Source organism: Lathamus discolor, chromosome 12 (genome assembly GCF_037157495.1).
Source record: "Lathamus discolor isolate bLatDis1 chromosome 12, bLatDis1.hap1, whole genome shotgun sequence".
Classification (NCBI taxonomy): Eukaryota; Metazoa; Chordata; class Aves; order Psittaciformes; family Psittacidae; genus Lathamus; species Lathamus discolor.
This window is the reverse complement of record NC_088895.1, coordinates 5,464,140-5,477,691: the sequence shown is the minus strand read 5'-3', so window position 1 is coordinate 5,477,691 and position 13,552 is coordinate 5,464,140. Positions and strand designations below refer to the sequence as shown.

General features: G+C 40.8%; 1 protein-coding gene across 1 annotated transcript; it reads left to right on the top strand.

The window, feature by feature from the left end:
- Positions 1 to 2,011: 2,011 nt before the first annotated feature.
- On the top strand, positions 2,012 to 13,294 carry LOC136020981 (solute carrier family 2, facilitated glucose transporter member 11-like). Its single transcript, XM_065692680.1, has 12 exons — positions 2,012 to 2,156; positions 3,447 to 3,545; positions 4,430 to 4,590; positions 5,209 to 5,333; positions 6,844 to 6,973; positions 7,097 to 7,245; positions 7,838 to 8,025; positions 8,488 to 8,598; positions 8,674 to 8,775; positions 9,859 to 9,934; positions 10,735 to 10,862; positions 11,188 to 13,294. Exons 1-12 carry the CDS (start codon positions 2,133 to 2,135, stop codon positions 11,392 to 11,394), a joined length of 1,500 nt encoding a protein of 499 aa, XP_065548752.1. The 5' UTR covers positions 2,012 to 2,132; the 3' UTR covers positions 11,395 to 13,294.
- The last annotated feature ends 258 nt before the right edge of the window (positions 13,295 to 13,552 follow it).

Sequence of the window (13,552 nt, the reverse complement as noted above, 5' to 3'; positions counted from 1 at the left end):
GCCAAACTCACTGCAGGATGAGGCTGCAATAGAACTGAATATAAACAGTGGCATTACCATTAGTGTGTCAGAGTTATGCTTGTACCTGCCTAAAGGAGGTTATGTTCTGTAAATATTATGGCTTTGGTAGCTGCTGTCAGGCGAGCTAATAAAATTGGCTAGAAGGCATCTCATCCCATACTTTTGTCTCTTTTCTTGGGCCTGCCTGGACACAGTGAGGATAAAATAGCTCTAGAAATAGTGAAAGAGAAAGGAAAAAGCTTCATGTGAAGTCCCTCATCTCCCTCAGGAAATTCACCAGCATGAACACCTCTATTTTCACTTCTATAGGTCCAATACTAAATGATGATGAAAGGTGTACCTCTTCTTTTTCTGGACCAAAGATAACTTGCATGAGATGATATCCAGGATGGAAATTAAAATGATAGCAGCTTCTTGCTGTTAAAAGCATGTGAAAAGCTTTTAAAAGGACAGTTTCTATTTCAAACCCATTCTTAAAAAGAAGCATTTTCTCAGCAATCACTAAACAGGACAAGTCACTCGTAAAAATGTACCCCAGCTGCTTGCTAACCAGTGCTTCTATTAGAGGTGGTATCACACATGCAGTCCATTGTTTCCAATGCAAGTTTTTTGTCCCATTGTGTTTTCTGACATAACCCTCATAATCTGAGAAAAAATATATAGTAAAAAGGGATCATTAACATTTTGAAACAGTAAATGGTTGATAATTATGCTATTGACTAATTTTTGTGCAATCCAACTGTTAATCACTGGCGTTAAAGAGAAAATACAAAAATGCCAAATCATTCTAAATGCTATTGCGAGCCAGGATAAACAGCAGTTGCTATGCAGTTATATAGGCAATAGTTGGAATTACACAAGCCACCAAGGTTTTATTATTAACACGATTTTTTCCTCATTTCTTTAGACTCATAGTATTTGCAGTAAACCCTCTGTAAATAATTGCATTCTGTGTTACAAGAACTGAAGGTACAAGAACTGAAGATACAAGTCCTGAGGATGAGCTTGAGCATTTACTGATGGCTTCAGTACAACCCCATTGCCCCATCTGCTCTGCCTCCAAGCCTCGGGGGCAGACGAAAGTCCTCTGGCATGAGTAAGAGCAAGCAGAAGCCTCTGAAAGCAAGAACAGCTCAGAGCATCAACCACACATGAGAGCTCTGGGCAAATCTCTTTCTTTCAAGTGCTGTCTCTCGCAGAAGCCATGTAGAGCTACAGTTAGAGCTTCACTTCACAAGAGAGGAACCACTGGGAACCAAATGTGACTTTTTCAGACACTGATTTTGGAGTTATTCTCTCTTATTAGTGTGAAAGCTGAAACCTGAGGGATTAAGATCCCAGCTGTCCCATCCTAACTCATTAAGGAATTTTTACCTTCTTTGATTACTGTCAAGAGTACATAGGTCTGAGTTACTGCCTGATCCAAGCAGAGCCTTCAGGACCAGGTGTTTATTCCAAAAGCCCCTGCCAGGGCACAATATCTCTTACTGCCTTTTCACCACACCTGCCTGACAAACATCCACATACACACCAGAGAAGAAACACCCTTCCTTAATTCAGTCTATCTGGTACAGAAAGCCATAACAGCAGAATTAGGCTATGAAATTTGCCTCATTTTCATCTAATAAATTACATTTACTATACTAATTAATCTGAAATGGAACATCACATATTTTACTTAATAAGAAATAGCAATACCTAAACCTTGTGCTGTTGCTTTTTGCATTGTGCAGGTTATAGCAGATACACTCATTGGTCTGCATCATAGAAGTAGAGCCTTTTACTGTTCCTGGAAAACAGTTTCAATTTTTTTGCCTGAAGTGTTCTCCTTTCCCTTTCCAAAAACCTCACTACTCCCCAGCTGCAAACTTCCTGCCTTTCGAAACTTTACCCCTAGTTGGACTAGATACAGCTATGTCCCAGAATGTTTAATCCATCAGTGTTAACTTTGGCCAGTTGAAGTAAAAGTAAGTGACTGAAGAGGAAATAGTAAAAATTTAACTCTGGTCCCTGAAGCCAAATGCCCACTGCCACACCAGCAGGCAGGAGGCAGACGAAGCTTGCGATGACAAAGACACATCACACACTGGACAACCAGCCCCTAGACAGAGATGACCGGCTTCCTATCAGACCTGGTAAGTGCTTGATGGGGTATTTACAAATACACAAAAATGTGGGACATTTTTGTACGCTATGGGTGTCTCAAAGAAAACAAAATCAGTATTTCAGTAAAAACAACATGGCTCCTATTCACTAAAATCATCTTGGAAGAGGTTCTGACCACTGTTTTGAGGTATTAATGCATTCCATATGCTCTGCCATCCATCTTTGCCACATTTCATCAACATGTTAATGTTTCTTAAATGTTTTCATTCACTGGAAAATCTTTGCTTACCTTCAAACATATTTTGCTTTGCTTACCTGCTGAAAAAAGAATTTTGTAAGATACAGCATGAATTTAGCCCAGGAGATGGCAGGCAGAGGTTTTGAAAAGCAGGAAACTGGACAGGATATCAGCAGTTGGGACATCTTAACAGGGATGTCTGTGGGAGTCTGCAACATTTATACCCTGGCTGTGGCTGAGTCTTGAACTAGTTGCTGCCTCATACATCAGTGAGGCACTTTCAAGTAGGACAAAGTCTCTCTGAGAAATAGCTCTCAGCTCTTGCTGGGGCACACTTAACCTCTCATGCAGGAAAGAGGAATATAGCACCTCTGAAAGGCAGACCATTTTTCATTCATTCACAGCATATTCACTCTGTGCTGCTGTAAAGGCTGCTGTAGGATAAACCTAAGAGCAGTACTGGTTGTGTATTCTCAGATCCGTAATCAACCAGAAAAAGAAAACTAAAGTGGGACGCCTGTTCTTAAAGCTTCCAAAAGATTAACATGACCATGTGGCTTGAGACAGGCAGGTGGGGCAAGAGTTCAGAACTGAGGACAGCTTTAACACAAAACTTGAATAGAGGAAACACTGCCCACAATTCAAGGGCCTGAAAAGTATCTGGCACAGCAGCTACTGTCTCAGGTAAGGCAGAAAGGGTCTGGGTACAGATGGCTCGGTCACTGCTGTGGGCACAGGTAGCCTGGCCACTATTCAGATAGCATAGAGGAAATAAGACTTCACTCCCCAAAAGCACTCTCATGTGTATTAGCCCTGAAGTGTGGAATGACCTTGCTACTCTGTTGACTAATGATAGAGGAGGGGAGGGAAATGTAATGGTTTCCACAGCTAAAGGCTGTGTTTCCTTGAATTGGATGTTGGGAAATCACAGAGGGATGTATGCCTCACACCAGGACAAGCAGAGGGAACTTTCTTACCTGCAAGCCCCTTGAGCAAATGAGATACTGCTGGAGAGTGAAAGACACATTGCAAGAACAGTCTGACATAGCTACAAGCTTAAAATTGTGTTCTACCTCTGCAGGTACAGTACCAGGGATTCTTTCAGATGCTCACCATCCTCGGGATTGGGGGGACATTCCAAATTGGCTTTCAAATTTCTACAATCACCTATGTGTCTCAGGTAGGCAAAAAAGCATATGGCACACTGGTTAACAGCAGCTCTGAGTCTACATTTCTGTTTGAGGATGCTTCTCTCTGGCACTCAGCAAGGGTTTAATCATAGTATTCTCCTCTCATGCTTCATTCCCATTGCTATGCTATTGTGTAAAGCAGAATATATCAAACTGCTGAAGACAGGAAAAAAGAGAGACAACTGCAAGTTGCTGTTAATACAACTATTCCTCAGAAGACACACACTGACTGAGGTGGCATCTGTCTTCCCTACAAACCTATAGCACATCTGTATTTTACATGTAGGTATAAACCTACTTCAGTGGTTCCACTTGATAATGTTTCAGTCACCCATCTTCACAGACAAATAGAACAGATTAAGTGAACCATGTTCTAGAAAAGTGTCTGCTTCTCTCCACTGAACACAGGTAGAACTTCCATTTGAGATACCCAGGTCTAGAGGGAAGACATTATTATGTTGTAGAGATCACCTTATGGGAAAAGTGCCATATTCAGGCTTCAGAACACTAAATTCAGACTGAGAAAGTATTTAGAAACTGCACTGAACAGTCACTGTGTAACCTGGTACTATTGGCACATATGTGAGAGCAAGCCCATTATACATCTGCAGAATTTACAGGGCTGTTCACACTGTTCTTCAGTACAAGTCTGTGCCTCAGCTTGTCAGATTTCAAGGACAAAAACACCCAAAGAATTAACTTCTTTTCATGGCAAAATTAACACAGCCTACTCCATTACGCTATGTCTATTAGCTATGCTTTTAGAGTCTATATGAAAAGTTACTTAAGATGAAGCAACAAATTTGTGTTCTAAATATAATCCATGAACTGGAGTCACAGGTATTGTTAATGAAAATTCTTTTTTGTGCCTCAGCATGTTAAGGCTTTCATTAATGAAACTTGGCTGGAGCGATACGGCTACCCCATCCATCAGGATAATCTCTTGTTCCTGTGGTCTATCACCGTGTCCATCTACGGTATAGGAGGTCTCTTGGGCTCTTCAGGAACTAGATACCTGATGGTCAAATATGGCAAGTATGTATGTTTAAAGACAATTTGTCAGTTGAATCTTGCTTAAGGAAATTACAGTTGAGGTTTTAAACATGAGGCAGACTGTTGGGCTTAGACATGCCTGTAGACATGCAGCAGCTTTAGCAGTGGTGTCAACAGACTTTGATGTTTCTTGCCCTTGTCCTGTGGCACAGGCTAATCAACTGTGCTGCCAGCCTGTCACACCAGACACAGTTACTCAGGTTGGGTTAGTCTCTGCACAGAGGAAAGGCAGCCCTCTGGCTGAAGATAGAACATAGAGCAGCATTGAGATGCTCCTAAGTGCTATATAAATGTGTTCCATGACAGATTTTCATGTGCAGAAAAGCTTTAAGACTTTTCTCAGTTACGAAACCTAGAAGCATTCACAAACTCCTAGGTCTAGCCATGTGCCAAGGCACACAGTGAGTCCACAGTATCTAGTGCCAACAGTGAGTCCACAGTATCTAGTGCCAATAGTGTGGATGGGATTATTTTGTCCTGGACCACACATGCCACAAAACTAGCAAGCCAAATTCACCCAAGACATCCTATATGCCAGGACCTTAAGTGCCATTTCCCTTCTGATTTATGAAAACTCTTTTTTCTTTCTTGCACTTACAGAAAGAAATGTCTCCTGTGCACCAATGTACTCATGATAACGTCAGCATCTATCATGGGCTGCAGTAAAACAGCCCAGTCCTTTGAGATGATTCTGATTGGACGCTTCCTGTGTGGAGTAAGTGCAGGTAAGTGATTTCTCCCACAGGTCAGCAGGATCTCACCACATTTTACATCTTTATTGAGAGTAAATAATAACCCTGCACTAAGAAAATAAAATATTAAAAGCAGTGACCCCTTGGCAGAAGATCTTCTATAATACACAGCAATGAATAGCATGATTAACTTCACTAATACTAAATGAAATTCAGCTTTGCCAAGTGTATAAATATTCAGAGCTACCTGGAATGTTTTCGTACAACATGAAACAAAGGGTTTTTTTACTGATGGAGAAATATGTATAATATTATCTGAAGTTTAATTAACAGTCCTGAATTACATGGTATATGGTTTAAATCTGGTATTCCCATAAGACTCCAGAGAATCAGCCTGTTCAAGGCTACAGCCATTCAGTTTTGAGTCTAACATATATCAGGAATGCTCTGCAAGGGTATTCAACCTGCTTCAAAGCAGTAATTCCTTGGGGTTAGTACAAAAAGCTGAGCATAATCAGGCAAAATAACTCCTGCCAAGAATTAACTCCACGTACAGCAAAACCACCCTGTGCTGGTGTCAGTATGCCTTGTATTTGTCTCCTACACAAAAAGATACTTTCCCATTCAGTTTGGATATTAACAGCGGTGCCTATTTTAACCTATTTCAGTAGAAATTGATGTCTGTTTTCCAAATAACCACATTTTGTGTATTGTTTCTCTGACATACAGTTGTATTGAAGGACTACAGTTGTATTTTGAGAGCTACTCACCCACAGGGGCCCTGCTATGGTCTAGAACATGTATGATGCCTTGTGCAAAAACCTTATTTTTGTTAAAGAGATTGGAGATCTGCATTGCTTTACTATGAGATAAAGCCAAGAGTACATGCTGCTTTCAAAATAGATAAAAGGGGCTGTGGCCACCATATCAGGAAAAAGCTCTTGTTCCGAGACTAGTTTTCAGCATGTCTGAGTTATTAAGTACTTCACATATAGCTGGAAACACCAACTCTGTCTGAAATCATCAAAATTATTGCTGGACAGTAGGAAAGGAATACTTGAGTTTCCCCTAAATCATGTACAAATCAATGTAGAGTATAGCACTGTGTATTTTAATCTGCTATGGATCTACCTTACAACTATTCTACAGCATTATGTCAGAAAAGGTTGAGATGATGTGGGTTAACAACAAGCATATTAAATATTACTACAGGGTGTTTAGCTATTTAGCACTTGCATACTCTGCCCTCCTTAAAATACACTGAGTGTTACAAGAGATACTATGCTGATAGTTTACCCTAAAAGGAAAACTGTCTATTTCTTCAGATCAGAAATCTACTCTATGCAAAGAGGACCAAATACTTCTGCAGAAAGGGTTAGAAAATCTAGTACTGAAAATCTCCTATGTGGGTTGAGGTATGAGAAACACCTCAGTGCATGCGGCAGCTGTATTCTGTCCTGCTTCATTATTTATATGCAATTTTGTTTCCAGTGGTTGTGAACGTCTTCTTTCTTCTCTCCCACAATTCTCTCCTCACCCCAAGGTCTTTGTGTTCCTCTACATCATCAATATGTTGGAGAAATTTCCCCTAAGAAGCTACGTGGATTTGCAAACTCTACTTCCTCTTTCTTTTGGTCTCTGGGAAAAGCCATAGGGCAGATTTCAGGACAAAGGTAGAATACAATTGATTTTGTACCCACTTAATTTCTGGATCCCCTCTACCTTTTGCTTCTTTGTCTGCTTTTCCATCCATTCCTTTCCTCAAAACCAATGCAATGAACTTACATTCCCACCAGGGAGCTACTAGGCAGCCAGTACCTATGGCCTTTGCTGATGGCCTCCTGTGGATTTCCAGCACTGGTCCAGTTGGTCACTCTGCCGTTCTTCCCTGAGTCCCCAGCATATCTCCTCATGCATAAAGGAGACCAGGAAGGCTGCAAAAAAGGTAAACAAGGGCTCCAGTTCACCACTTGACTTTCAGTTGTTTCGTGATGCTTGCTCTCCCCATACGGAAAAAAATATACAGGACAAAGTTTCTCCCTGCTCATTTCCAAGACAACTCTGTGGACACCTACTAAGTGTATTTTTGTTATAGTCCCCACACAGAACATGAAACTACTTCCTTCTACAGTTCTGTATTACAAAACCTTTGGCATTCAGCTGACACCACCTGTGCTTCAGCCTGATGACAAATTATGATAAATGATACATGGCTGTTTGCACTGAAGGCCTCCGCAGAGCACCCCTTAGCTCTGGTTGTTTGCTGTGTACCCTGTTCATACCCTGAGAGAAAGAGGAAGGGAGAAAACTGGACCCCTGGCCAGGGAGGGAGTCATTGTGCACCTCACTAGGCCCCTCTGTCACAACAGGTCCCTCTGTGCAGGAGGGGATCAGGGCTCTGGAAGACCCTATAGGACATTTCTGCTTCGCACCACAGCCACAGCCCATGCATTCTGTGCTGCCAGACACTTGAATCACCTCCTCAGCAAACAGAGACGAATTAACATGGCAGATCTCGCTCTCCTTCTCCTCCACAGCCATAAGGCAGCTTTGGGGTGAAGGCCATCACCATGCAGAGATTGATGACTTCATGAAAGAGAAGGCAACAATGAAAAACACCAAGATCTTGAGTGTCCTGGAGCTAATGAAAGAACCAGCTTTCCGTTGGCAGCTGTACATGATAGTTGTTCTGACCGCCACAGTTCAGCTATGTGGCATCAATGCAGTTGAGTGTATTTCCCCCTTAAAGTCTCAAAACACCTATTGACCTAAAGGAAACATCAGGCTCCTCACGACTCCATAACCCACACTCCTCTTCTTGAGAATATCCTACAGTTATGGTTTTGGATGGGCTCCAGAAGAGATGATATACCTGGCTGCTTCTGAAAGCTCCTAAAGGAAGACTCTGCAAACCTAAGTACTTTGCAGCAGCTGCAGGTCCTTCTAGCCCAGCATTTCATCTTTATTAAATGAATTAATGAATTTAATTTTGAATGGCTTTATCCACCAATAAAGTGAATACTATCAAAAAGACTGCAGAACTCTACATCCAGAGTGCAGAGATTTAGATGCCAAAGTGGAGCTGCATGCTGCTTGGTTAGCAGTTCCTGTCCATGCAGTGTCACACAGGTATGGGTAAGAAATCAATTAATTTCTTCTCTTACTGTTTTATGGGGTTTTCTTCCAGATTTATTTTTATACTTTTGAAGTCCTCCAGGCAGCTGGCTTTGATGAAAGAATGATTTCCTATATGACCCTCTCTGTTGGACTCTCTGAACTCGTAGCTACTGCAGTCTGTGTAAGTCACATTACTCTGGGAATGGGTCTCAAGTTGCTCTTCTGGTACTGATGCCAGTGTGATTCTGTCCTTCAGAGCTCCATCATTGAGCGACTGGGCAGGAAAGTGCTTTTAAGAGGAGGTTATTTTATCATGGGCTCATTGCTAGCTGTTATCACCGTGACTCTCTCACTACAGGTAAGGAAACTCTTCTCATGGCAGATTATTCTATTTCTAACTTCTGCTCACAGGCAGACTGTGCTACTGAGAAAGCAAAGCGAGGCTTAGAAGTGCCAAAATAACTTCCGTGTTAACAGCTTACCCTCTGAGAGGGGAATATCCTAAAAATCAAGCTTGTCTATAAGATCAAACCATCTTTCAGCAAGTACTCTCTTGTACTCCTGCCTTCCAGTGTGATCTCACAAGTGCAGCGAAGAGCACATAAAACACTGGGAAACTAGCACGGATTACTGAATTCATTGGCCTGCAAGTGTCAAACACTGGCCAGCACAGAGCAAAAGACAGTCCTAGGAAAATGGCCCTTTCTAGTAACACAGTTTCTAATGAGTAACAACAAAATCCCAAGCTCTTTGCACCAGTTAATCTGAAATTTAACTTTGCTGCAGAATATATGAGGATGCACATATCTGTTCACAGACTTGAAACTGGTTCACCTCTGTAACACTGTCATTGCTGTATCTTCTTTGTAAGAAAATCTCCTGGGTTACCAAGTATTCATCCAAGAGCTACTCTATAGCTAGTACTGTAAAACTAGCCTTGAAGCAAGGTGGCAGCAGACTTCCATTTTTGTTTCGTTCATAACGGATCTCAAACACAGGAGAGCGAAATATTTTTTCCTGAAGCACTGAGGTTTCACATATTGAAGCCTAAGATCCAGTAAAGTTCCTTTTCAGTACTAGTTACTGGACCTATCATTAACAAAAGTGAAGAAAGATATGATTTGGCCTTCCCATATCTCAAAGGCTTGGGAAAAGCACTGTGGGGTCAAGAAGAAAGGAAGACAGGGTGGAAAAGTACTATTCAGACTTAGATGAAAGCTTCCAAGCTTAACAGCTGCTCTGCACTAGCAAACCTGATTCTCTGCTCACCTAACAAAAACCTCACTGCTCCATCCACAGGAAAAAGCACTCACATTTCTCTGCCAATTCCCACACATTGTATGTTTTCTCTTGTGGTTACAGTGTTGGAAAACAAGCAGCATTTCTCACCTATTAACAGATTTCACTCAGAACTTTGTTATGTATTGGATTTTTTCCCCAGGACTGGTATTTCTGGATGCCATACTGCAGCCTTTGTCTGATTATCTTGTTCGCAGTTGTCTTTGGAGTTGGGCCAGGTAAGTGCTCATTCAGAAGAAATAAAGGAATACGAGTCATGGGAGTTATTAATATGGCTAGGAAAATCTTGCATAATATTGCATAATGTTTAGCATAAGTAAATTAATTTAACCTCATCTTATAGTCATTTAAACACTATGGGTCCAATTATTGGCCATAAATTTCAATGCCATCAGTTCTGGGTTTTGCTAACAAAAGGAAAAGAACACAGCAGAAAGTACTCACTGGAAAAATACAGTGAAAACAGAGCAAAAGCAGATGTGCTTGCTTGGGGTTTTCTAATACTCAGAAAAAAGAAAGAGAAAAAGAAAAGCAAGAGTTCTTTAAAATCCAGTGTCCCATAATATCGCAACTTGTCCCACATATTCAGCAGTGCAGTACCTGCTCCTCTTTAAAAATACTATTAAAAGCCTATTCATTTTCAAAATATTTGCCTTCCCGTATGGCAGGATTGAATTCTTTTCTTAACTGAAAGCTGCCAATGTCCTGTGACTGCAAAACATGACTGAAATAACCAGGAAGTGAATCCGGGAAGATCACTCATTGGTGATCTAGCAGTATTATCCTAGGAATTCTTGTTAGAAATAATAGTAATTCCACCCTTACACAGCTTCTTTCACAAGAATGTGTCAGACTTTCTCAAGTGTTAACTACTTCATTCTTGAATCTCCACAAGAAATGTATTTGAATATTGGACCACTTTACAAACCTGATGTGTAGCAGCTTATAAGATGACACAAACATTTTCTTTTCTAAAACAGAGCAATATACATCATTCTTATTGTGCTTTGTCTTTCAGCTGGTGCCACAGTTTCTGTTAGGGTTGAAATTTTCAAGTTCTCATGCAGACCATCTGCCTTTGTGATCGGCGCCATTCTCAACTGGTTGGGTGTCTTTGTGATTGGAACAACCTTCCCCTTCATTGTGGTGAGTCACCTTCCCTGGGACACTTCCAATGGGCACTAAGTTTGAGTTGGCCCCAGGCATGAGAAGAGCAGTATGAAATGCCAGTGCCATGTCAGTCTAGAGTGGTCTTGGCATCTGCTCTCCCACATCCACTTCTTCAATGGAAGTGCTCTGATTTGCCCAAGATACTTATTCAGACTGAAATATTTGTCAAAGGTCAAAGGGCAAAGAGCTCCTTGTCCAATTAAAAGTACTTTGGGACCCACATACAAACACTGTGCAAAGAAAGTGCAATAGAAAAGACATGCTGATATTGCTTTCTTTCTTACTTTGCTTTTCCTTGCAGGAAAAACTCAAGCACTTCTGCTTCCTCATCTTTATGGTAGTAATTTTCACTTCAGGGACAATTGTTCACCTGTTCCTTCCAGAAACAAAAGGGAAATCAATTGTGGAAATCACAGAAGAATTCGATAAGTTAAACTTTGGAAAGAAGTATATTCCAACAACTCCGAACCATGCCACAGAGGACTACACCTTCTGCACCAGGCTCTAACCAGCTGTTATAGGCAGTCAGGTTATCTTAAAAGGAAGGGGAAAACCAGACAATTGTTTTCTGACTAGAAGCTGGTTTAAGTGGACTGTCACCTTTTGCATCTGTCACTTATAAGGCTCCCATTTTGCCCAACCAGCACCTTTCTCAAGCACTCCATCCTGGGCAGCTTAGAAAAATGATGATGGCTGATATTAACAGGATAGACTCACATGGATCACAAGCATTTTGGCTTAACATGCTGATGTGTAAATCTCTTCTTAAGACAGCAACTCATACACACTGAAAGTACATGTAGAATTGATAAACACTCTGTTGACCACAGAGAAAGGGAATACCTGTGATCCCCAGTCTCTCCCTCTGATTTCTGTGGGTTTATCACCCTGAAATCAGAATAGTGATATTCTTGGCTTGTCATCTCTAACTAAGGTACAGATTCAAGAAAAAGCTCAGTGAAATAGGAAAGAAATCCTTTGTTTCTCTGCACTCAACTGGGCAATCAAACTGTGCCAGGTTTCCATGCATAATGCCATGTTGTCTTTGATTTGCACATAGCCTGACAAACTTCAGCCCTTTGGACTGAAGTTTTCCATATCAACAGCCACCCCTTCTTCAACTTAAATTTAGGTTTTCTGCACAGATACTCTGTGTTATTTTGCCCATCACCACCATCATCTTGAATCTGTAGCTCCTCTTCCAGGATAAGAGTTCCCACAGATACCTCATGAGCTGAGAATCCCAGAGTAATTATACACTACTTTGCTTTGTGTGACTTCCAGCTAGCTGAGCCCAAATTCTCCCAGAACTGCCTCAGGCTGAACGTCCTGATGTAACGGAATACCTGCTGCTTTACAGTTTTTCCTAAAAACATCTGTACAATTGCTGCAACGTACGTATAGCACACTGTCAGCAAAAGCTCAGTGATGTCCTCCAGCTCCTGGATCCATGCAGGGCTCCTGTTAAGGGTGTATTTCTCTATCATAATTAAGAAATGATTACACATAATCCTGTTTCAGGGATGTGCAATCAGGACAGACTCTTCAGTTATTCTCACTGCAAGTGTAGGTGCTGACTGGCAGCTGTAGAGATGACTCTAATCATTTTATGCCTTGAATATTTTGTTGTACTCATGGCTTTACAAGATTTACAGTAAAAGTGGAAAAAGTTGTTCTAATGTATGAACTTCTAAGGCGCTCACTTAAGCATTTCCAACAATTTATGGTCCAATTTACAGTCTCTCATAGGAGTTTTGGCAATTTTTAGAAGCACATAGTGTGCACAAAGATAAGGAAACAAAGTGAGAAAATATTACAACATACCATATGCAAGTTTTCTAACTTCACAGTTTAGTGTGATATACCATTCCTGGTGATCTCTGTTGTAGGAATGGATGCAATACAATTTTCTACACTGATCTATAACCAACATCTGTGCTTGAGTTCACATACTGCAGGCTTTCAAACTGAATAATCTGCAACGCTATCTGATAGCGAGCTCCTAATTCTTCTTCTTGCTATACATAGTTCAAGGCAAAAGAGTTTGTAGGCCTTACAGGATAGTGTGACCTTCTAAAGTACCACACGGATTCATTTCACATGATTTATTTTTTTACGTATTCAAACTCATGGGACTTTTCTTTATAAAGTGTCTAATACTGCACGCATTTCCTTCACACAGTCCCAGCAGCAAAGCAATACTATTAGGAAGAACATGAACAAAACAAAGGCTCACAGTGGAGCACACTAAACAATTTAAAATCTATGGTATTGCTTTGACTGGCACATTTACTTCAACTCCAATAAAGTAATTCAAAATGTGAATTCAATTATTCATCATAACTGCTGCTTATTTTTAACTGGAAATGTTAAACACAATAAAGATGGCACATTGCCTTGTGATAAAACTTCCGGCCTCCATAAATATTTAATTCCTAACATCAGGATCTCCCTTAGGGACATCCAACTACTAAAAAGTTATTGGTGTGCTTACTCTCCCATGATCAGGGTTTTTCATTATTCCTTTGTCTTTAGGATTGAGGGGCACTTACGACTTCTCACTACAAGATAACCTATGAAACATAAAGTGTCCTTAAAGTCAGAAAAGCTCAATAATTTTGTAGTGTTCCATATACATATAACATGATAAAGACATGAGAGTCATT